Source organism: Pecten maximus, chromosome 1, assembly GCF_902652985.1.
Source record: "Pecten maximus chromosome 1, xPecMax1.1, whole genome shotgun sequence".
Classification (NCBI taxonomy): domain Eukaryota; kingdom Metazoa; phylum Mollusca; class Bivalvia; order Pectinida; family Pectinidae; genus Pecten; species Pecten maximus.
Genome location: NC_047015.1, coordinates 5,541,165 through 5,567,803, shown reverse-complemented (window position 1 = coordinate 5,567,803; position 26,639 = coordinate 5,541,165). Strand labels below are relative to the sequence as shown.

Genomic DNA, 26,639 nt, shown 5'->3' with positions numbered 1-26,639 from the left:
TAACCGCAAGTGTTAAATTAATATTTCACAGGCAGGCACAGCTGATTAATAAATATACTCACATTATAATCGCATGAAGAGAAAATAAAATAATTCTTCTGTAAACATTCTCAAACAAAAGATAAGACCAAGTCCCATGTATAATGTCAAGAAAGAGACTTCACCCAAACATGTTTGTATCCTGGTCCTCATGCTATTATATCTCACCTATTTCATACCACCACCTCGTTCTTCATCAGGTATACAAGGTCATAGGGTCACTCCAGGTATAGAGGGACATGGAGGTACACCAGGTATACAAGGACATAGGGTCACTCCAGGTATAGAGGGACATGGAGGTACACCAGGTATACAAGGACATAGGGTCACTCCAGGTATAGAGGGACATGGAAGTACACCAGGTGTATAGGGACATAGGGTCACTCCAGGTATAGAGGGACATGGAGGTACACCAGGTGTATAGGGACATAAGGTCACTCCAGGTATAGAGGGACATGGAGGTACACCAGGTATATAGGGACATGGAGTTACACCAGGTATATAGGGACATAGAGTAACTTCAGGTATATAGGGACATGGAGGCACACCAGGTGTATAGGGACATATAGGTAAACCAGGTATAGAGGGACATGGAGGCACACCAGGTGTATAGGGACATATAGGTAAACCAGGTATATAGGGACATGGACTTACACCAGGTATGTAGGGACATAGAGTTACACCAGGTATATAGGGACATGCAGGTACACCAGGTATATAGGGACATGGAGTTACACCAGGTATAGAGGGACATGGAGGTACACCAGGTATATAGGGACATAGAGTTACACCAGGTATAGAGGGACATGGAGGTACACCAGGTATATAGGGACATGGAGTTACACCAGGTATATAGGGACATGGAGTTACACCAAGTATATATGGACATGGAGGTACACCAGGTATATAGGGACATATAGGTACACCAGGTATATAGGGACATGGAGTTACACCAGGTATATAGGGACATGGAGTTACACCAGGTGTATAGGGACATGGAGGTACACCAGGTATATAGGGACATGGAGTTACACCAGGTATATAGGGACATGGAGTTACACCAAGTATATATGGACATGGAGGTACACCAGGTATATAGGGACATATAGGTACACCAGGTATATAGGGACATGGAGTTACACCAGGTATAGAGGGACATGGAGGTACACCAGGTATATAGGGACATGGAGGTACACCAGGTATATAGGGACATGGAGTTACACCAGGTATATAGGGACATGGAGTTACACCAGGTATATAGGGACATGGAGTTACACCAGGTGTATAGGGACATGGAGTTACACCAGGTATATATGGACATGGAGGTACACCAGGTATATAGGGACATGGAGTTACACCAGGTATATATGGACATGGAGGTACACCAGGTATATAGGGACATGGAGTTACACCAGGTATATAGGGACATGGAGGTACACCAGGTGTATAGGGACATGGAGTTACACCAGGTATATAGGGACATGGAGTTACACCAGGTATATAGGGACATGGAGTTACACCAGGTATATAGGGACATAGAGTAACACCAGGTGTATGGACATGGAGGTACACCAGGTATATAGGGACATAGAGTAACACCAGGTGTATAGGGACATGGAGGTACACCAGGTATATAGGGACACAAATTTAACAATATTTCATACCAGATGTACACACTATCAAGACCACTTGCCAATGACTACAACCACCATCACCATGTCATGTCTTCTGTATACAATATAGCGACTGATCATTGTCATAACTACTGTATACAGTATAGAGACTGATCGTTGTCATGACTACCGTATACAGTATAGAGACTGATCGTTGTCATGACTACTGTATAAGGTATAGAGACTGATCGTTGTCATGACTACTGTATACAGTATAGAGACTGATCGTTGTCATGACTACTGTATACAGTATAGAGACTGATCGTTGTCATGACTACTGTATACAGTATAGAGACTGATCGTTGTAATGACTACTGTATAATGTATAGAGACTGATCGTTGTCATGACTACTGTATAAGGTATTGAGACTGATCATTGTCATGACTACTGTATAAGGTATAGAGACTGATCGTTGTAATGACTACTGTATAAGGTATAGAGACTGATCGTTGTAATGACTACTGTATACAGTATAGAGACTAATCGTTGTCATGACTACTGTATAAGGTATAGAGACTTATCGTTGTCATGACTACAGTATACAATATAGAGACTGATCGCTGTCATGACTACTGTATACTGTATATTGACTGATTTCAGTCATTACTTCTTTAATCTATCTTTGAATGGGGATATTACTGGGGCATTGGTTTTAATGAGTAAGTTATGGATATCATATGAAATCACAAGGAAACTTGTAAGATGAAATGTTAAAAGAATACCCACTGTATAGGATCTTGAAACCAGACATTGATATCAAAAGTAACTCATTTATCTTTGGAATTTCTCATGTCGGAAAACAAAGAGAAGACAAATTATATATACAATCTAACAGTGTATTTCAGCACCTACACAAATATTTCTAATCTGGCAATCTAGCTTTTGTCAATAGAACTTCAATATTTGTTCATACCATAAAACCTGTACGAATTACCTCCACTACATATACCCTATAACCTGTACCAGTTTACCTCCTCTACATATACCCTATAACTTGTACCAGTTTACCTCCTCTATATATACCCTATAACCTGTACCAGTTTACCTCCTCTACATATACCCTATAACCTGTACCAGTTTACCTCCTCTACATATACCCTATAACCTGTACCAGTTTACCTCCTCTATATATACCCTATAACCTGTACCAGTTTACCTCCTCTACATATACCCTATAACCTGTACCAGTTTACCTCCTCTACATATACCCTATAACCTGTACCAGTTTACCTCCTCTACATATACCCTATAACCTGTACCAGTTTACCTCCTCTACATATACCCTATAACCTGTACCAGTTTACCTCCTCTACATATACCCTATAACTTGTACCAGTTTACCTCCTCTACATATACCCTATAACCTGTACGGATTACCTCCTCTACATATACCCTATAACCTGTACCAGTTTACCTCCTCTACATATACCCTATAACCTGTACCAGTTTACCTCCTCTACATATACCCTATAACCTGTACCAGTTTACCTCCTCTACATATACCCTATAACCTGTACCAGTTTACCTCCTCTACATATACCCTATAACCTGTACTGATTACCTCCTCTACATATACCCTATAACCTGTACCAGTTTACCTCCATTACATATACCCTATAACCTGTACCAGTTTACCTCCTCTACATATACCCTATAACCTGTACCAGTTTACCTCCTCTACATATACCCTATAACCTGAACCAGTTTACCTCCTCTACATATACCATATAACCTGTACCAGTTTACCTCCTCTACATATACCCTATAACCTGTACCAGTTTACCTCATCTACATATACCCTATAACCTGTACCAGTTTACCTCCTCTATATATACCCTATAACTTGTACCAGTTTACCTCCTCTACATATACCCTATAACCTGTACCAGTTTACCTCCTATACATATACCCTATAACCTGTACCAGTTTACCTCCTCTATATATACCCTATAACCTGTACCAGTTTACCTCCTCTATATATACCCTATAACCTGTACCAGTTTACCTCCTCTATATATACCCTATAACTTGTACCAGTTTACCTCCTCTACATATACCCTATAACCTGTACCAGTTTACCTCCTCTATATATACCCTATAACTTGTACCAGTTTACCTCCTCTACATATACCCTATAACCTGTACCAGTTTACCTCCCCTATATATACCCTATAACCTGTACCAGTTTACCTCCTCTATATATACCCTATAACCTGTACCAGTTTACCTCCTCTACATATACCCTATAACCTGTACCAGTTTACCTCCCCTATATATACCCTATAACCTGTACCAGTTTACCTCCTCTATATATACCCTATAACCTGTACCAGTTTACCTCCTCTATATATACCCTATAACCTGTACCAGTTTACCTCCTCTATATATACCCTATAACCTGTACCAGTTTACCTCCTCTATATATACCCTATAACTTGTACCAGTTTACCTCCTCTACATATACCCTATAACCTGTACCAGTTTACCTCCTCTACATATACCCTATAACCTGTACCAGTTTACCTCCCCTATATATACCCTATAACCTGTACCAGTTTACCTCCTCTATATATACCCTATAACCTGTACCAGTTTACCTCCTCTACATATACCCTATAACCTGTACCAGTTTACCTCCCCTACATATACCCTATAACCTGTACCAGTTTACCTCCCCTATATATACCCTATAACCTGTACCAGTTTACCTCCTCTACATATACCCTATAACCTGTACCAGTTTACCTCCCCTACATATACCCTATAACCTGTACCAGTTTACCTCCTCTACATATACCCTATAACCTGTACCAGTTTACCTCCTCTACATATACCATATAACCTGTACCAGTTTACCTCCTCTACATATACCCTATAACCTGTACCAGTTTACCTCCCCTACATATACCCTATAACCTGTACCAGTTTACCTCCTCTACATATACCCTATAACCTGTACCAGTTTACCTCCTCTACATATCCCTATAACCTGTACCAGTTTACCTCCTCTACATATACCCTATAACCTGTACCAGTTTACCTCCTCTACATATACCCTATAACCTGTACCAGTTTACCTCCTCTATATATACTATATAATCTGTACCAGTTTACCTCCTATACATATACCCTATAACCTGTACCAGTTTATCTCCTCTATATATACCCTATAACCTGTACCAGTTTACCTCCTCTACATATACCCTATAACCTGTACCAGTTTACCTCCTCTATATATACCCTATAACCTGTACCAGTTTACCTCCTCTACATATACCCTATAACCTGTACCAGTTTACCTCCTCTACATATACCCTATAACCTGTACCAGTTTACCTCATCTACATATACCCTATAACCTGTACCAGTTTACCTCCTCTACATATACCCTAGAACTTGTACCAATTTACCTCCTCTACATATACCATATAACCTGTACCAGTTTACCTCCCCTATATATACCCTATAACTTGTACCAATTTACCTCCTCTCCATATACCCTATAACCTGTACCGGATTACCTCCTCTACATATACCATATAACCTGTACCAGTTTACCTCCTTTACATATACCCTATAACCTGTACCAGTTTACCTCCTCTATATATGCCCTATAACCTGTACCAGTTTACCTCCTCTACATATACCCTATAACTTGTACCAGTTTACCTCCTCTACATATACCCTATAACCTGTACCAGTTTACCTCCTCTACATATACCATATAACCTGTACCAGTTTACCTCCTCTACATATACCATATAACCTGTACCAGTTTACCTCCTCTACATATACCCTATAACCTGTACCAGTTTACCTCCTCTATATATACCCTATAACCTGTACTAGTTTACCTCCTCTATATATACCCTATAACCTGTACCAGTTTACCTCCTCTATATATACCCTATAACCTGTACCAGTTTACCTCCTCTACATATACCCTATAACCTGTACCAGTTTACCTCCTCTACATATACCATATAACCTGTACCAGTTTACCTCCCCTACATATACCCTATAACCTGTACCAGTTTACCTCCCCTACATATACCCTATAACCTGTACCAGTTTACCTCCCCTACATATACCCTATAACCTGTACCAGTTTACCTCCCCTACATATACCCTATAACCTGTACCAGTTTACCTCCTATACATATACCCTATAACCTGTACCAGTTTACCTCCTCTATATATACCCTATAACTTGTACCAGTTTACCTCCTCTATATATACTATATAACCTGTACCAGTTTACCTCCTCTACATATACCCTATAACCTGTACCAGTTTACCTCCTCTACATATACTATATAACCTGTACCAGTTTACCTCCTCTACATATACCCTATAACCTGTACCAGTTTACCTCCTCTACATATACCCTATAACCTGTACCAGTTTACCTCCTCTACATATACCCTATAACCTGTACCAGTTTACCTCCCCTATATATACCCTATAACCTGTACCAGTTTACCTCCTCTATATATACCCTATAACCTGTACCAGTTTACCTCCTCTATATATACCCTATAACTTGTACCAGTTTACCTCCCCTACATATACTATATAACCTGTACCAGTTTACCTCCTCTACATATACCCTATAACCTGTACCAGTTTACCTCCTCTACATATACTATATAACCTGTACCAGTTTACCTCCTCTACATATACCCTATAACCTGTACCAGTTTACCTCCCCTACATATACCCTATAACCTGTACCAGTTTACCTCCTCTACATATACCATATAACCTGTACCAGTTTACCTCCTCTACATATACCCTATAACCTGTACCAGTTTACCTCCCCTACATATACCCTATAACCTGTACCAGTTTACCTCCTCTACATATACCCTATAACCTGTACCAGTTTACCTCCTCTACATATCCCTATAACCTGTACCAGTTTACCTCCTCTACATATACCCTATAACCTGTACCAGTTTACCTCCTCTACATATACCCTATAACCTGTACCAGTTTACCTCCTCTATATATACTATATAATCTGTACCAGTTTACCTCCTATACATATACCCTATAACCTGTACCAGTTTATCTCCTCTATATATACCCTATAACCTGTACCAGTTTACCTCCTCTACATATACCCTATAACCTGTACCAGTTTACCTCCTCTATATATACCCTATAACCTGTACCAGTTTACCTCTTCTACATATACCCTATAACCTGTACCAGTTTACCTCCTCTACATATACCCTATAACCTGTACCAGTTTACCTCATCTACATATACCCTATAACCTGTACCAGTTTACCTCCTCTACATATACCCTAGAACTTGTACCAATTTACCTCCTCTACATATACCATATAACCTGTACCAGTTTACCTCCCCTATATATACCCTATAACTTGTACCAATTTACCTCCTCTCCATATACCCTATAACCTGTACCGGATTACCTCCTCTACATATACCATATAACCTGTACCAGTTTACCTCCTTTACATATACCCTATAACCTGTACCAGTTTACCTCCTCTATATATGCCCTATAACCTGTACCAGTTTACCTCCTCTACATATACCCTATAACTTGTACCAGTTTACCTCCTCTACATATACCCTATAACCTGTACCAGTTTACCTCCTCTACATATACCATATAACCTGTACCAGTTTACCTCCTCTACATATACCATATAACCTGTACCAGTTTACCTCCTCTACATATACCCTATAACCTGTACCAGTTTACCTCCTCTATATATACCCTATAACCTGTACTAGTTTACCTCCTCTATATATACCCTATAACCTGTACCAGTTTACCTCCTCTATATATACCCTATAACCTGTACCAGTTTACCTCCTCTACATATACCCTATAACCTGTACCAGTTTACCTCCTCTACATATACCATATAACCTGTACCAGTTTACCTCCCCTACATATACCCTATAACCTGTACCAGTTTACCTCCCCTACATATACCCTATAACCTGTACCAGTTTACCTCCCCTACATATACCCTATAACCTGTACCAGTTTACCTCCCCTACATATACCCTATAACCTGTACCAGTTTACCTCCTATACATATACCCTATAACCTGTACCAGTTTACCTCCTCTATATATACCCTATAACTTGTACCAGTTTACCTCCTCTATATATACTATATAACCTGTACCAGTTTACCTCCTCTACATATACCCTATAACCTGTACCAGTTTACCTCCTCTACATATACTATATAACCTGTACCAGTTTACCTCCTCTACATATACCCTATAACCTGTACCAGTTTACCTCCCCTACATATACCCTATAACCTGTACCAGTTTACCTCCCCTACATATACCCTATAACCTGTACCAGTTTACCTCCCCTACATATACCCTATAACCTGTACCAGTTTACCTCCTATACATATACCCTATAACCTGTACCAGTTTACCTCCTCTATATATACCCTATAACTTGTACCAGTTTACCTCCTCTATATATACTATATAACCTGTACCAGTTTACCTCCTCTACATATACCCTATAACCTGTACCAGTTTACCTCCTCTACATATACTATATAACCTGTACCAGTTTACCTCCTCTACATATACCCTATAACCTGTACCAGTTTACCTCCCCTACATATACCCTATAACCTGTACCAGTTTACCTCCCCTACATATACCCTATAACCTGTACCAGTTTACCTCCCCTACATATACCCTATAACCTGTACCAGTTTACCTCCTATACATATACCCTATAACCTGTACCAGTTTACCTCCCCTACATATACCCTATAACCTGTACCAGTTTACCTCCCCTACATATACCCTATAACCTGTACCAGTTTACCTCCCCTACATATACCCTATAACCTGTACCAGTTTACCTCCTCTACATATACCCTATAACCTGTACCAGTTTACCTCCTCTATATATACCCTATAACCTGTACCAGTTTACCTCCTCTACATATACCCTATAACCTGTACCAGTTTACCTCCTCTATATATACCATATAACCTGTACCAGTTTACCTCCTCTATATATACCCTATAACCTGTACCGATTTACCAGGACCAGTTAACCTCCTTTTACTAAGTAATTATCACCAGGTATAAATACCAATATTAATTATTCATTTATATGAATCAGAAAATGTACCAAAAGATATACAAGTGTACAATGTATGTACACCCGGTAAACATTAAAAAGTGTCATGTGCTGAGGGTTTTCTCCTAATACAATGTTTAGTTTATTGACTTCACAAGTCAACAAAACAATATGATTCTGTGATGTGGTGTATACAGACAAAGATGCTGATCTGTGGTAAACAATAAAATCTCATGATGTGGTGTACACAGACAACAATGGTGATCTCTTGTAAACAATGAAAAATTCAGCAACTCTTGAACACCATAGCAGAAATTCACCAAGTAATGATACAATAATCTAGCAAAACAATGATGTGTGTATGCTGAAGGCAGACTTCAAAATGGTGATGAGATACTAGCAGCCTAGGGCACAAGATGGTGCAAGTAATGGTGCAAGAGAGAAAGCAGGTCAGATGTCTGATTTATCTAGCATGAATATTCTGAAATGCCTGTATGAATATGTAGGGAATTCTTTCCCAGTATAAAACACTGGGTTTCTGAGACACCCACTTCTGTACATATTCACAAGTCTCTCTCTAAGGAGGAAGTATACTGACTTTACAGCTGGACCCCAGGGTACACTATTGTAGGAAAAATACGGTCTCGCTTTATAAAATCTAGGACATACAGGTCCAGCAAACATTTTTTGATAGAAACCTAAACGAGATAGAGGTTACGGTCTCGCTTTATAAAATCTAGGACATACAGGTCCAGCAAACATTTTTTGATAGAAACCTAAATGAGGTAGAGGTCCAGCTGCTGCCACATCCTGATAGAAAGGGACTTGGAATGACCTGAAACAGAGGACTGTAGGGATAAGGGAGAAGAAACACTGGCTTACATCATATCCCTTTAGGACTGCGATATGGAAGGAGAGGAGCTGCATGGGTATAACTGTGAGAATGCCCTGCAGGCAGTCGACTGTCGGGGGAAGTTCCAGGTATTTATATGCAGACTTTTGTGCCTCCAGGTCTCCTCGCGTACAAAGTAATATTGGGCGGCCCTATAATAAGATCAAAGTAGGCCACACCTTTTAACTGTCAATCAATATTGGACTTAATATCCTTAAAACCAATAAAAATTGCTCATGGTCCTGTAGCAAGCAATTCATATTTGGTGTGACTTGACAATGTTGCATGCAAATTAACAGCCAATGGAACCAGGGATAGATGTAAGTACCTGCCACCCGAGCATGGCTATATGGTAGTAATGACTTCTCTCATGCTAGCACAATACTACTGTAAGGCAGCAGGGGACTACAAGCATTCCATTATATTACTAATACAGCATCAACTACGGTCTAAAGCATACATTCACTTACTTGAATGCTTCCATCCTTCATTCTTTTATGTATTGATCTTTTTTTTTATTGATGTATTTATTTTTCGGTTTCTGAATTACTTCTTTTTAAAACAACATAGCATCAAGCTTCTATTGAATTTCATATTAGGCCTCATTTAGTAAATGTACAGTTGTAGCACAAACAAAAACAAACAAAAATACACATATAAAACAAATCAAAGATGGAAACAGAGCTCAAGTAAGTGTCAATGAATTATACATGGTCAATCTTTTTTCTTATAGAAAAAAATTCTTTTTCTCTTTCTAGGCGTAATAAGACATTGTCATGCAGTTTCATAAATCAACTTAACAAATATCATTTTTTGAATAATATTTTCTTTACAGGGAAAGTATTGCTTGTGTTCAGGTTGGAAGAAAGCTTCCAATAAACAATGGCCACAAACATAAACAGAACATAACAAAGGATATGTTTGACCATATACATCCATGAACTGTTACAAAACAAGCAAATGAATCAGGCTGTGCGAGGAGGATACAGAGGCATGCTGTCCGGCCACACAAGCAGCAGATTAACCAGGCTGTTCGGAGAGATACAGAAGCATGCTGTCCAGCCACAAAAGCAGCAGACGTTCTCTTACATCTAACTTCTTTAAGGTGGCAATATGCATGGATAACAATTGCATTGGTATTATGGTAAGGATGCCTTGCAGGCAGTCAATGGTATTAGGTACAGCAATATATTTTGTGGCTTGCGATTGCGTTTCCACATCACCGCTGTTGCAAACAATGATGGGTTCACCCTAAAAAAATAACAATGAAAAAGGTTATTCTTAAAAATAAACACTTGAAAAAAGAGCTTTTAAAGTAAGCATTTCATAAGAAATGGAAGGTTTCCAAAAGTGGATCATTTTAAGATACTCTGACTGTATTAACATCAGCATGTACAATAGGTACAGTAGTATGTCTATCACCTGTATCTTAATACTGTATCCTTCACCTGTATCTAATACTGTATCCCTCACCTGTATCTTAATATTGTATCCCTCACCTGTATCTTAATACTGTATCCCTCACCACCTGTATCTTAATACTGTATCCCTAACCTGTATCTTAATACTGTATCCCTCACCTGTATCTTAATACTGTATCCTTCACCTATATCTTAATACTGTATCCCTAACCTGTATCTTAATACTGTTTCCCTCACATGTATCTTAATACTGTATCCCTCACCTGTATCTTAATACTGTATCCCTTACCTGTATCTTAATACTGTATCCCTCACATGTATCTTAATACTGTATCCCTCACCTGTATCTTAATACTGTATCCCTCACCACCTGTATCTTAATACTGTATCCCTCACCTGTATCTTAATACTGTATCCCTCACCTGTATCTTAATACTGTATCCCTCACCTGTATCTTAATACTGTATCCCTCACCTGCATCTTAATACTGTATCCCTCACCTGTATCTTAATACTGTATCCCTCACATGTATCTTAATACTGTATCCCTCACCTGTATCTTAATACTGTATCCCTCACCTGTATCTTAATACTGTATCCCTCACATGTATCTTAATACTGTATCCCTCACCTGTATCTTAATACTGTATCCCTCACCTGTATCTTAATACTATATCCCTCACCTGTATCTTAATACTGTATCCCTCACATGTATCTTAATACTGTATCCCTCACCTGTATCTTAATACTGTATCCCTCACCACCTGTATCTTAATACTGTATCCCTCACCTGTATCTTAATACTGTATCCCTCACCTGTATCTTAATACTGTATCCCTCACCTGTATCTTAATACTGTATCCCTCACCTGCATCTTAATACTGTATCCCTCACCTGTATCTTAATACTGTATCCCTCACATGTATCTTAATACTGTATCCCTCACCTGTATCTTAATACTGTATCCCTCACCTGTATCTTAATACTATATCCCTCACCTGTATCTTAATACTATATCCCTCACCTGTATCTTAATACTGTATCCCTCACCACCTGTATCTTAATACTATATCCCTCACCTGTATCTTAATACTGTATCCCTCACCTGTATCTTAATACTGTATCCCTCACATGTATCTTAGTTCACCACACAACAGGTGGCCTAACTACTGATGTAAACATTTAAGGCCAACTAAAATAATATGTGTGTTTAGAAAGAAGAAACCTGAGCCAGAACGTTTATTATTTCAGTCTTTTTTTTTAAATGAATATTTGGCAGACTTCTAGAAACCAGAAGTTCAAAACAAAACTGTTAAATGAACGTAGCTTAGCCATTCAAGAGAGACTCTTATCCATGGTGACCAAAACTTCACCTGGTTTCATGTACTTTTGATCCAATATTTGGTCTGAATTGCTGATGGGACAGTCGTTGTAACATATCAGTGTTAACACACCAACACACATACCAAACACTACAACACATTAAGTGTTAACACACCAGCACACATACTAAACATTACAACACATTCAGTGTTAACACACCAGCACACCTACCAAACACTACAACACATTCAGTGTTAACACACCAACACACATACCAAACACTACAACACATTAAGTGTTAACACACCAGCACACATACTAAACATTACAACACATTCAGTGTTAACACACCAGCACACCTACCAAACACTACAACACATTCAGTGTTAACACACCAACACACATACCAAACACTACAACACATTCAGTGTTAACACACCAGCACACATACCAAACATTACAACACATTCAGTGTTAACACACCAACACACATACCAAACACTACAACACATTCAGTGTTAACACACCAACACACATACCAAACACTACAACACATTCAGTGTTAACACACCAGCACACATACCAAACATTACAACACATTCAGTGTTAACACACCAGCACACATACCAAACACTACAACACATTCAGTGTTAACACACCAACACACATACCAAACATTACAACACATTCAGTGTTAACACACCAACACACATACCAAACATTACTACACATTCAGTGTTAACACACCAGCACACATACCATACACTACAATACATTCAGTGTTAACACACCAACACACATACCAAACATTACAACACATTCAGTGTTAACACACCAGCACACATACCAAACATTACAACACATTCAGTGTTAACACACCAACACACATACCAAACATTACAACACATTCAGTGTTAACACACCAGCACACATACCAAACACTACAACACATTCAGTGTTAACACACCAACACACATACCAAACACTACAACACATTCAGTGTTAACACACCAGCACACATACCAAACACTACAACACATTCAGTGTTAACATACCAGCACACATACCAAACATTACAACACATTCAGTGTTAACACACCAGCACACATACCAAACACTACAACACATTCAGTGTTAACATACCAACACACATACCAAACATTACAACACATTCAGTGTTAACACACCAACACACATACCAAACACTACAACACATTCAGTGTTAACACTCAAAGCACACATACCAAACATTACAACACATTCAGTGTTAACACACCAACACACATACCAAACACTACAACACATTCAGTGTTAACACACCAGCACACATACCAAACATTACAACACATTCAGTGTTAACACACCAACACACATACCAAACATTACAACACATTCAGTGTTAACACACCAGCACACATACCGAAACATTACAACACATTCAGTGGTTACTGACACACAAACTATAAAAATCCAAGGAAAAATGGCAAACTTGTAGGAATTTGAAATATTTACATGTACATCGAGTTTGGACTGCATAGTTACTGTAGCTCAGGAACACTAAACACACATACTTTTTATTTGGTTTAAAAAAAAACTCCTTTATAATGACACCATTAATACCACCTGTAGGACTTGATCCGTGATTACTCCATCATGACTGATAATCTCAGACATTTTTTTTTTTTTTTTTTACACTAGAATATAAGTTTGATTACTACAGAGTGCTGTGCTTTATGTCAGTGTGACAAGTGCTCTACATGCCTGTTAAACTTTTTTGTTAGGATGGCAACATGAACCGATCAGCAGCATTTTTCATTAAACAAGGGCCAAATGGGCCCGAATCCCTCACCTGCTATCCACTGATCACTTTTATAAATAAGACCTCAGGGCCCCGCAATTATTTGAAAAGATGTCATTAAATATTTTGGCCAATTTAACTCTTTCAAGCTTATATCATGGTCAAGGTTATTCATTTGAACCAACTTCCTAGTCTTCACCCAAGCATGTTACAAGCCAAATTAGTTATTGAAAAAAAATATGGAAATATTTCAGTCTATCTGACTCCTGTGACCTTGAATGACCCCTCAACCCAGCATGCTCCAGACCCAATATCAACTCCTTGGGGCTCTGTGTAATTAAGAAGAAGCCATTGAAAGTCCTTGGGGCTCTGTGTAATTGAGAGAAGAAGCCATTGAAAGATTTTAGCCTATCTGACCCTGTTACCTTGAATGTCAGTCAAGGTCATTAATTTGAACAAACTTGGTAGCCCTTCACTCCAGTATGCTAAAGACCCATTATCAGATCTCTGGGTCTCACAGTTGAGATGAAGTTGTTTAAAATGTTTAGCCTATTTGACCCCTTTGACCTTGAATCAAGATGAAGGTCATTCATTTGAACAAACATGTTTTCCCTTCACCCTAGCACGATGGACGACGGACGAGGTGCCATGACATATACTCACTTGCCCGAAAGCAGGTGAGCTAAACACTATTCAATGACTGACTTGTTTCTTTTTTAAACAATAGGTTTTACCAGATTTGTAATATATGGTAAACCTTCGGTAAGTTTGAACAAAATTAAATAATCTGTCTGCTTTTAAATTGCCCAATCGTATTATCTACCAAACTTATTTAATACTTGCAAAATTATCCATCGCTAATTTCTAACACATGAGGATTGATATGACTGAACATGAAAGGTGGCGGGATCCTTTCAATTTTACCACCAGAGACACTTCGAGTGAGGGCGCTGGTTTATAGGTAATGTCTTGATTGGCAATCATTAAGAGATGTCCAGTCACAATTAAATAATCAAAATGCTTAGTTAACACAATCATTTTTTTTGACAATACAAAAAGTTTTTCGTTTGCCATACAGCGCCAGTACTGACATCGCATGTTATACATTGTCGGGGCCTAAAGTTGCAATCACCTCTCTCGAGCGTGGTGTATTTTGCAATGCAAAAAACTGAATTAACAGTAAAATATGTGGCATATATTAATGGATTTTTTTCTGTCACAGACGTACTGCAATGATCACACATAACAACCTAGTAACTGAAATGTGTCTGTTGATCAAAGCCTTTTTATTGGGTCGATCATCATGAGCTTTCAATGGAGTTTGCTGAAAAAAACTTTTTCATTTGAAAAGGTCGAACTATCCAAAATAGTGTCAGTTATAAATAGTTTGAACTAACACTAGCTAGAAAATGATTGTTTTATTCAAATATGTGTTTGCACTCTCCACATATTCAAACTGACCGGAGGTTTACCATAGATACAGATGGACAGAAAGACAGATACAGACAGACGGATGGAGAGACGATCTGATTCCCGTAGAATCTGGATCACCACCCAAACTTTGCTGTAGGGGGTATTGTCACGAAATACTGCCAATAAATACATAAAGTGTTAGTACATTTGTATATCTATAGCTTTGGTAGGGGCGATGAGATATCACAGGCTCTCAACAACACCTACATAACAAATACTTCTTCAACATACAACATGCAAGTACAATATCAATATGCATACATTTTAAGTACAATATCAACATGCAAAGTTTATTTCAAGAACAATATCAATATGCATGAGTTTTTTAAAATAACAATATCAATATGCATGAGTTTATTTAAATAACAATATCAATATGTACGAGTTTATTTAAGGAACAATATCAATATGCACGAGTTTCTTTAAATAACAATATCAATATGCACGAGTTTCTTTAAATAACAATATCAATATGCACGAGTTTATTTAAATATTAACAATATCAATATGCACGAGTTTATTTAAATAACAACATCAACATGCAGGAATTTCTTGAAATGCACCAACACCAATACGTATATATATATTCATCAAAAAGTTTTGTGATTTTTTTGGTTAACTCTATTCATCATATTCTAATGGCAGCTTTTGATTTATAATTTGTCTACATTGGTCTATAAACAGTAGACTGGCAGCCTGAAGTTTGGTAAAAGATGTACACTTATATTTATAATTTATATTTATAATTTTTATATTCTGGTGATAGGGGCCACTCTATATCTACAGTGAGATCCTATCAACAATATTGATATTAATCACCAGATGTTAATGTAAAGGAACTGCTAGCTACTTTTTCAGTATCCCATCAAATGTTTTATCATTAAGTCTAACCCCAGCCTCAGTATCCCATTAAATGTTTTATCATCAAGTCTAACCTCAGCCTCAGTATCCCATTAAATGTTTTATCATTAAGTCTAACCTCAGCCTCAGTATCCCATTAAATGTTTTATCATTATATATATAAAGTCTAACTCCAGATTCAGTATCCCATTAAATGCTTTATCATTAAGTCCAACCCCAGCCTCAGTATCCCATTAAATGTCTTATCATTAAGTCTAACCTCAGCCTCAGTATCTCATTAAATGTTTTATCATTAAGTCTAACCTCAGCCTCAGTATCCCATTAAATGTTTTATCATTAAGTCTAACTCCAGATTCAGTATCCCATTAAATGCTTTATCATTAAGTCTAACCCCAGCCTCAGTATCCCATTAAATGTCTTATCATTAAGTCTAACCTCAGCCTCAATATCCCATTAAATGTTTTATCATTAAGTCTAACCTCAGCCTCAGTATCCCATTAAATGTTTTATCATTAAGTCTAACTCCAGATTCAGTATCCCATTAAATGTTTTATCATTAAGTCTAACCTCAGCCTCAGTATCCCATTAAATGTCTTATCATTAAGTCCAACCCCAGCCTCAGTATCCCATTAAATGTCTTATCATTAAGTCTAACCTCAGCCTCAGTATCTCATTAAATATTTTATCATTAAGTCTAACCTCAGCCTCAGTATCCCATTAATGTTTTATCATTAAGTCTAACCTCAGCCTCAGTATCCCATTAAATGTTTTATCATAAAGTCTAACCTCAGCCTCAGTATTCCATTAAATGTTTTATCATTAAGTCTAACCTCAGCCTCAGTATCCCATTAAATGTTTTATCATAAAGTCTAACCCCAGCATCAGTATCCCATTAAATGTTTTATCATAAAGTCTAACCTCAGCCTCAGTATCCCATTAAATGTTTTATCATTAAGTCTAACCTCAGCCTCAGTATCCCATTAAATGTTTTATCATAAAGTCTAACCCCAGCATCAGTATCCCATTAAATGTTTTATCATAAAGTCTAACCTCAGCCTCAGTATCCCATTAAATGTTTTATCATTAAGTCTAACCTCAGCCTCAGTATCCCATTAAATGTTTTATCATTAAGTCTAACCTCAGCCTCAGTATCCCATTAAATGTTTTACCAGTGGACCAATCTCCCCATATTCTCAGTCCATACATATATCAAAGGAGACATCCTAACAAGGCTGTCTCACAACTAATAACCATCACTGAAACTTACAAAGGTTGTGGAAATATCAGTTAAATACATTATTATAGATTTAAAACTCCTTACAGAAGCCATTTGTGATATGATATTTAGAGTTAAACCATAATGGAAAAAAATCAAAATCATCAATTAACTAACAAATCAAAATGGCAAGGCAATGTTATTATAATTCATAAAATATTTTTCAATAAGTAAACAAACATTTCTTAATAATATTATCTATAACTATCTTTCCAAAATTAAAAAAGTCTTTTAATAAATTCATATATCATTTTTATACCTATAAAGAGATTCTTCATTAAACAAGAGATCCCAGAGGGATCTTGGTGCTCCCCATAGTGAGTTATCTTTATTAGTCCTATGGAAGGCTGATCTTTTCTCCACGTTTTCCTTCTAGGAGGGACCAAGGGGAACTTCCTCATCAAAATTAAGATATATTGTTACAGTACATGTAATTCTCAAAAAAAAAGGGATTATGAACTTCAATTGTCAATATAAAGATCACCGATGGGTGGCCATTTTGTTTTCTTGATCCAACTTAAAATTAATGGGCATAACTAGGGATCAAGGGGAACCAACATATGAAGTTTTAGAAATATCCTTCCAGTTCTTCTTAAAACAGCAAGGATTGCTTATGGACAGAAAGGTGATGGGAATATGTGTGGCAGACCAAGGATGAAGGGCGATTTGAATATCCTACTGTCTTGTCTACGGATGGTGTGGATAAACAGCACCATCTTATCTACCAATGGTGTGGTTTAACAGTAACAAACCTCCACAGTAATACTTACATGTCTGGCCTTTACTTGTTGAAGGGCATTCATACATTTCTGTAAACATTACAAGAATATCTTTTAATCAGATTTACAGGAAAGATAGATACAGCCATCTGCCATACTACAGTTTTATTTACCCGATACACTAAATACAGCCACCAGCCGTACAACAGAGTAAAAATAAACAGAATTGACACAGCTGTCGGCCGTACTAAAGAGTTTATTTACAGAATTGATACAGCTGTCAGCCATACTAAAGAGTTTTATTTATAGAATTTATACAGCTGTCGGCCGTACTAAAGAGTTTATTTATAGAATTGATACAGCTGTCGGCCGTACTAAAGAGTTTATTTACAGAATTGATACAGCTGTCGGCCGCACTATACAGCTGTCGGCCATACTAAAGAATTTTATTTACAGAATTGATACAGCTGTCAGCCGTACTAAAGAGTTTTATTTACAGAATTGATACAGCTGTCGGCTGCACTATACAGCTGTCGGCCATACTAAAGAGTTTTATTTACAGAATTGATACAGCTGTCAGCCATACTAAAGAGTTTATTTACAGAATTGATACAGATGTCGGCCGTACTAAAGGGTTTATTTATAGAATTGATACAGCTGTCAGCCGTACTAAAGAGTTTATTTACAGAATTGATACAGCTGTCGGCCGTACTAAAGAGTTTTATTTATAGAATTGATACAGCTGTCGGCCGTACTAAAGAGTTTTATTTACAGAATTGATACAGCTGTCGGCCGCACTATACAGCTGTCGGCCATACTAAAGAGTTTTATTTACAGAATTGATACAGCTGTCAGCCATACTAAAGAGTTTATTTACAGAATTGATACAGATGTCGGCCGTACTAAAGGGTTTATTTATAGAATTGATACAGCTGTCAGCCGTACTAAAGAGTTTATTTACAGAATTGATACAGCTGTTGGCCGTACTAAAGAGTTTTATTTATAGAATTGATACAGCTGTCGGCCTTACTAAAGAGTTTATTTACAGAATTGATACAGCTGTCAGCCATACTAAAGAGTTTTATTTATAGAATTGATACAGCTGTCAGCCATACTAAAGAGTTTATTTACAGAATTGATACAGCTGTTGGCCATACTAAAGAGTTTTATTTACAGAATTGATACAGCCGTCAGCCATACTAAAGAGTTTTATTTATAGAATTGATACAGCTTTCGGCCATACTAAAGAGTTTATTTACAGAATTGATACAGCTGTCAGCCGTACTAAAGAGTTTATTTATAGAATTGATACAGCTGTCAGCCATACTAAAGAGTTTATTTACAGAATTGATACAGCTGTCAGCCGTACTAAAGAGTTTTATTTACAGAATTGATACAGCTGTCAGCCGTACTAAAGAGTTTATTTACAGAATTGATACAGCTGTCAGCCGTACTAAAGAGTTTTATTTATAGAATTGATACAGCTGTCGGCCGTACTAAAGAGTTTTATTTATAGAATTGATACAGCTGTCGGCCGTACTAAAGAGTTTTATTGACAGGACAGCTGTCAGTCGTACTAAAGAGATTTATTGACAAAATTGATACAGCTGTCGGCCGTACTATACAGCTGTCGGCCATACTTAAGAGTTTATTTACAGAATTGATACAGCTGTCAGCCATACTAAAGAGTTTTATTTATAGAATTGATACAGCTGTCAGCCGTACTAAAGAGTTTTATTTATAGAATTGATACAGCTGTCGGCCGTACTAAAGAGTTTTATTGACAGGACAGCTGTCAGTCGTACTAAAGAGTTTTATTGACAAAATTGATACAGCTGTCGGCTGTACTATACAGCTGTCAGCTGTACTATACAGCTGTCGGCCGTACTAAAGAGTTTTATTGACAGGACAGCTGTCACTAAGAAGTTCGTACCGAGTAGACTTTGTCCCGTGTGATGACCATCATTACAGGCATGGCTTTGTCAACCAGGGCAAGAGGACCATGCTTCAACTCTCCAGCCATTATCCCCTCAGAGTGCATGTACGTCAATTCCTTGATTTTCTTTAAAAAAAGAAAGAAAGAAAATTAATTAACTAGTAAAACAATATCTCAAGAAATCTGACATACATTTTAATCTCATCGGCCATAGTGATCGTTTTGAATTTGCAGTTAAACTATGCAAGAGCAGCTCATGATTTCATAAACTAGTATTTGCAACTTTTTGAGGGATTAATAATCATCAAAATAAAGTTCTCGAGGCCAAAAACAACTTACAGTGAACATTATTTTTAAAAACATTGGGATACTACAGAAAATTAGAGAATTCTGTGCCTTATCATCAGTAAAGACTATTAACCTTATCATCATAACGACTATTAACCTTATCATCAGTAAAGACTATTAACCTTATCATCAGTAAAGACTATTAACCTTATCATCAGTAAAGACTATTAACCTTATCATCAGTAAAGACTACTAACCTTATCATCAGTAAAGACTACTAACCTTATCATCAGTAAAGACTATTAACCTTATCATCAGTAAAGACTATTAACCTTATCATCAGTAAAGACTATTAACCTTATCATCAGTAAAGACTATTAACCTTATCATCAGTAAAGACTATTAACCTTATCATCAGTAAAGACTATTAACCTTATCATCAGTAAAGACTATTAACCTTATCATCAGTAAAGACTATTAACCTTATCATCAGTAAAGACTATTAACCTTATCATCAGTAAAGACTATTAACCTTATCATCAGTAAAGACTATTAACCTTATCATCAGTAAAGACTATTAACCTTATCATCAGTAAAGACTATTAACCTTATCATCAGTAAAGACTATTAACCTGATCATCAGTAAAGACTATTAACCTTATCATCAGTAAAGACTATTAACCTTATCATCATAACGACTATTAACCTTATCGTCAGTAAAGACTATTAACCTTATCGTCAGTAAAGACTATTAACCTTATCATCATAACGACTATTAACCTTATCATCAGTAAAGACTACTAACCTTATCATCAGTAAAGACTACTAACCTTATCATCAGTAAAGACTATTAACCTTATCGTCAGTAAAGACTATTAACCTTATCATCAGTAACGACTATTAACCTTATCGTCAGTAAAGGCTATTAACCTTATCATCAGTAAAGACTATTAACCTTATCGTCAGTAAAGACTATTAACCTTACCATCAGTAAAGACTACTTACCTTATCATCAGTAAAGACTACTAACCTTATCATCAGTAAAGACTATTAACCTTATCGTCAGTAAAGACTATTAACCTTATCATCAGTAACGACTATTAACCTTATCGTCAGTAAAGGCTATTAACCTTATCATCAGTAAAGACTATTAACCTTATCATCATAACGACTATTAACCTTATCGTCAGTAAAGACTATTAACCTTATCATCAGTAAAGACTATTAACCTTATCATCAGTAAAGGCTATTAACCTTATCATCAGTAAAGACTATTAACCTTATCGTCAGTAAAGACTATTAACCTTATCATCAGTAAAGACTATTAACCTTATCATCAGTAAAGACTATTAACCTTATCATCAGTAAAGACTATTAACCTTATCGTCAGTAAAGACTACTTACCTTATCATCAGTAAAGACTATTAACCTTATCGTCAGTAAAGACTACTTACCTTATCATCAGTAAAGACTAATAACCTTATCATCAGTAAAGACTATTAACCTTATCGTCAGTAAAGACTACTAACCTTATCGTCAGTAAAGACTACTTACCTTATCATCAGTAAAGACTATTAACCTTATCGTCAGTAAAGACTATTAACCTTATCATCAGTAAAGACTATTAACCTTATCGTCAGTAAAGACTATTAACCTTATCATCAGTAACGACTATTAACCTTATCATCAGTAACGACTATTAACCTTATCATCAGTAAAGACTATTAACCTTATCATCAGTAAAGACTATTAACCTTATCATCAGTAAAGACTATTAACCTTATCGTCAGTAAAGACTATTAACCTTATCATCAGTAAAGACTATTAACCTTATCATCAGTAACGACTATTAACCTTATCGTCAGTAAAGACTATTAACCTTATCGTCAGTAAAGACTATTAAGGATTATTTATATACTGTAGTACTGGGACATTTTGTGTGAGAAGAATGTGTACAACTCATTATCATCAATATAATTCAACAAGAAGTTATTGGAGTATTACCAGAAGCAATATATGAAGAATATGACATAGAGTGGGGGTACGTAATTTCGCACACTTTCGGTATGTTTTTAAATACATTTCCATCAAATCAATTTCAAATAAAAAAAGAATACCTCACATTGTTAGATGTACAAATGCTTCGTAACATACAAGTGTGCAACCTGATATGCGCACACGTAACACTGCGCATGGGAGCTGTTGTTAACTTGTGTTTATTGCTGGGTTTGAAGTCGATCGGAAACGTAATTTCGCACACCCATCTAACTTCTTAAATTTTGTTAGTAAAAATAGTTTTCAACCATTTTGTAGACAAACAACATCCTAAACTAAGATTAAGCCCAATGCCATGATTAAAAAATCTTTAAAAACAAAATAATGTAAAATTGGAAAGTGTCAATTTGCTGCCATGTTTGCTTTAAATAATGACCGCTCCCTACAGAGGTAATGTAAACAAGGCGGCGAAAATGACAGGGGTGTCAGCAGGTCAGCGCTGTTATTGGTTATACTTGGTGGATTTGTATTCAGTTTTGTTTATAATCTGATCAAATGATATTTTCCTTAAATATTTGCAAATTCACATGCCAATCAACAACTGGGATTATTTTAAATAAAATATTTAATCATCCGGTAACAATTTTATCGGAAGAGAGTTGTATCAGTTAAAATTTGTTTTCAAAACGAACTTAATCTGGAAAGATGTACTTAAAATGGGAAATGTTCCACTAAAGGTTGACATTAGTCAACATATAAACAAAAAAACACAGTCCTCGACCACTAAGAGGAAAAACGCAAAAAATCGTCAGGTGTGCGAATTTACGTACTGTGCGAAATTACGTACCCTTGCTCTACATGTCCTATAAAGACTGTACAAAGATATCAGCACTTTTGAGAGTTAGATACAGTAGAGCCAAAATTTAATCTAATTGCACCATCATAAAACTGTTTCATTTTCTAGATCTAGGACTTGTCAGTAATACTATGGGCTTAAAGCATTGCATGATCATAAGAAGTGGTCAAAAAACTGGACTTAAAGCTGATTACCACTTTATTCAATTCAGGCAAGGTTTATTCATGTCAAAATATTTTCTAATCCTTCATTTCAGCAAACTATTGGCCTGAGAAATCATTGCTCAAAGACTTAAGCCTATTTGACTCCTGTGACCTTGAATGTGGGTCAAGGTCATTCATTTGAACAAACTTGGCCGCCCTTCAACCCCAGTACGCTACAGACCCAATATCAACTCTAAGGGCCTCTTGGTTATTAGGAAGAAATAGTTAAAAGAGTTTAACCTATGTGACCCCTGTTACCTTGAATGTCAGTTAAGGTCATTTATTTGAACAAGCCTGGTATCCCTTCACCCAGACATGCTGCAGACCCAGTTTTAAGTCCCTTGGCCTCTTGGTTATTAAGAATAGGTTGTTAACTTATTAACTAGTAGTGGGAAACATACTAGTGCTCCCTCAAGACAGGTGGCAAAGTTGTAGCCACGCCCCATGACGAGCAGACTCTTCTGTTGGTACAGCTCCTGGGACAGCGTGTGGATCTGGTCGTCCATATCCAGTACTTCCTTGATCAGACCTGTACACAAAATTAGTAAATCTGTGATCTCAAACGTAACTTAAAATAGTCAGGCTACTGAGAAACTATTAGCTTAGTGTACAAGACTTATCAGATATTTTGTGGTGTGAAGATATAATTTAATGAATTATGAGCGACATACCTGGTAGGTCGTGCAGACCCTTAATGATTTCCTTACGTCGTTCCTGCATTGAGATTCTGTCCTCACACATGACCAAACCAAACATAACAAGTGAAATAAACTGACTGGTGTATGCCTATAAGATAAAACAAGGGAGATAACTGGCTGATGTATGCATGTACAATACAACAAGGGAGATAACTGGCTGGTGTATGCCTGTAAGATAAAAACAAGGGAGATAACTGACTGGTGTATGCCTGTAAGATAAAAACAAGGGAGATAACTGACTGGTGTATGCCTGTAAGATAAAACAAGGGAGATAACTGACTGGTGTATGCCTGTAAGATAAAACAAAGGAGATAACTGGCATGTACAATAAAACAAGGGAGATAACTGGCATGTACAATAAAACAAGGGAGATAACTGGCATGTACAATAAAACAAGGGAGATAACTGGCCAGGGTGAATTAAATATACGAAAATAATAATGATAAACAAAAAGAAAAAAAAATCTTCCTGCCCTCATAATTTTGTTCTTCAAAATACTGGAAACTACATTTACCTAAAATTAGTCCTCTCTACCAGTTTATGGCATTAATACACCATTTATTTAACATTTGGTGGTTTTGGAAGGATGCCTACCTTGGTACTGGCGACACCTATCTCAGGTCCAGCGTTGATATGGATACCACAGTGTGACTCCCGACAGATACTACTACCCACAGTGTTAGTCACTCCTACAATCAGGGCACCTCTCTGTTTACAGTAACGCAGTGCTAGCAGTGTATCTGCCGTCTCACCTGTAACAAAAATGTTCTGTGAAATATCTGTACTACGATACCCAATCAGAACAGTGTCAAATTGAATACTGTCTCAAATAAAACATTATAGCCATGTGATATACTGTAACCCCAGATCTCTTAGAAGTGTTTACCTGACTGGCTGATGAAGCAGCAGACATCATCCCTGAAGACAGGTGTGTCTCTGTCGAGGAAGTCACTAGCTAACTCTACCATCACTGGAAGCTCCGTCAACTCCTCCAACAGTTGTCTTGTCTGTTACAGTGGAGAAAACGCATGATTAAGTGTGGAAACCATTGACTGGTGTGGTGTAACTTTAGAGGGAGAAATCATTGCCTGATGTTGAGTAACTTCAGAGGGAGAAATCATTGCCTGATGTGGAGTAACTTCAGAGGGAGAAATCATTGCCTGATGTGGAGTAACTTCAGAGGGAGAAATCATTGCCTGATGTGGAGAAACTTCAGAGGGAGAAATCATTGCCTGATGTGGAGAAACTTCAGAGGGAGAAATCATTGCCTGATGTGGAGTAACTTTAGAGGGAGAAATCATTGCCTGATGTGGAGTAACTTTAGAGGGAGAAATCATTGCCTGATGTGGAGAAACTTAGAGGGAGAAATCATTGCCTGATGTGGAGTAACTTTAGAGGGAGAATCATTGCCTGGTGCGGGATAACTTTCAGAGAGTGTGATCAATGTCTGAGGTTGGTTAACTTGAGAGGGAGAAACCATTGTCTCATGTGGGATAACTTTAGAAGGAGAAATCATTGCTTGGTGTATGAGCTAACTTTTGACAGTGAAATCGTTGCCTGATGTAGGACAACTTGGAAGGGAGAAAACACTGTTACTGATGAGGTTTGAGGGGAACAATTTATAAGAAATAAGAAGAGCTTTAACATTTTAGTGGACTATGGTGGAGCCCACTTATCGCATCGGATATCATCAGATCTTAGTTATCACACTGATGACAAGAATGACACTTACAGCAACGGCACTGTGATAGCTTGTTCCACAGGCGATAAACAACATCCGACGACATCTTCTTATCTCTGGCATGAAATCCTTGATTCCTCCTAGAACAACCTGATTGTTGTCAAAGTTGACACGCCCCCTCATTGTATTGATCACAGACTCGGGCTGTTCAAAAATTTCTTTCTGCATGAAGGATGAGAATTTACCTGTTAACAAAATATTTAAAATGGATTAAACAGCTGTAGCCAACATTTCCTTCGGAAAAACAATGGGTAAGGATAGTGTATAATATATGAGGTTTTGAGAGTGTAGGATTTCACACTGCCCTCCCCTATCCAACTGCAAGTGTGAGATTGT

The 26,639-nt window shown here is 37.2% G+C and overlaps 1 protein-coding gene across 11 annotated transcripts in view; it reads right to left on the bottom strand.

The window, feature by feature from the left end:
* LOC117323077 (glutamine--fructose-6-phosphate aminotransferase [isomerizing] 2-like) overlaps window positions 1-26,639 on the bottom strand; it is a 103,447-nt gene that overhangs the window by 14,419 nt on the left and 62,389 nt on the right. For 8 of the 11 annotated variants that reach the window (XR_004531649.1, XR_004531648.1, XM_033878124.1 and 5 more), the window contains 8 exons: window positions 26,295-26,488; window positions 25,449-25,569; window positions 25,157-25,314; window positions 24,536-24,650; window positions 24,266-24,393; window positions 20,520-20,648; window positions 18,638-18,676; window positions 9,707-9,868 (listed from right to left, as the gene is read on the bottom strand). Coding sequence is in view for 9 of the 11 variants with exons in the window: in XM_033878124.1 (XP_033734015.1) it covers window positions 9,707-9,868; window positions 18,638-18,676; window positions 20,520-20,648; window positions 24,266-24,393; window positions 24,536-24,650; window positions 25,157-25,314; window positions 25,449-25,569; window positions 26,295-26,488 (1,046 nt within the window). In the remaining 2 variants the exon portion in view is untranslated. Of the gene's footprint in view, window positions 1-9,706; window positions 9,869-10,805; window positions 10,968-18,637; window positions 18,677-20,519; window positions 20,649-24,265; window positions 24,394-24,535; window positions 24,651-25,156; window positions 25,315-25,448; window positions 25,570-26,294; window positions 26,489-26,639 lie in introns of all 11 variants that reach the window. The other 3 variants (XM_033878117.1, XM_033878102.1, XM_033878157.1) reach the window with 1 other exon arrangement.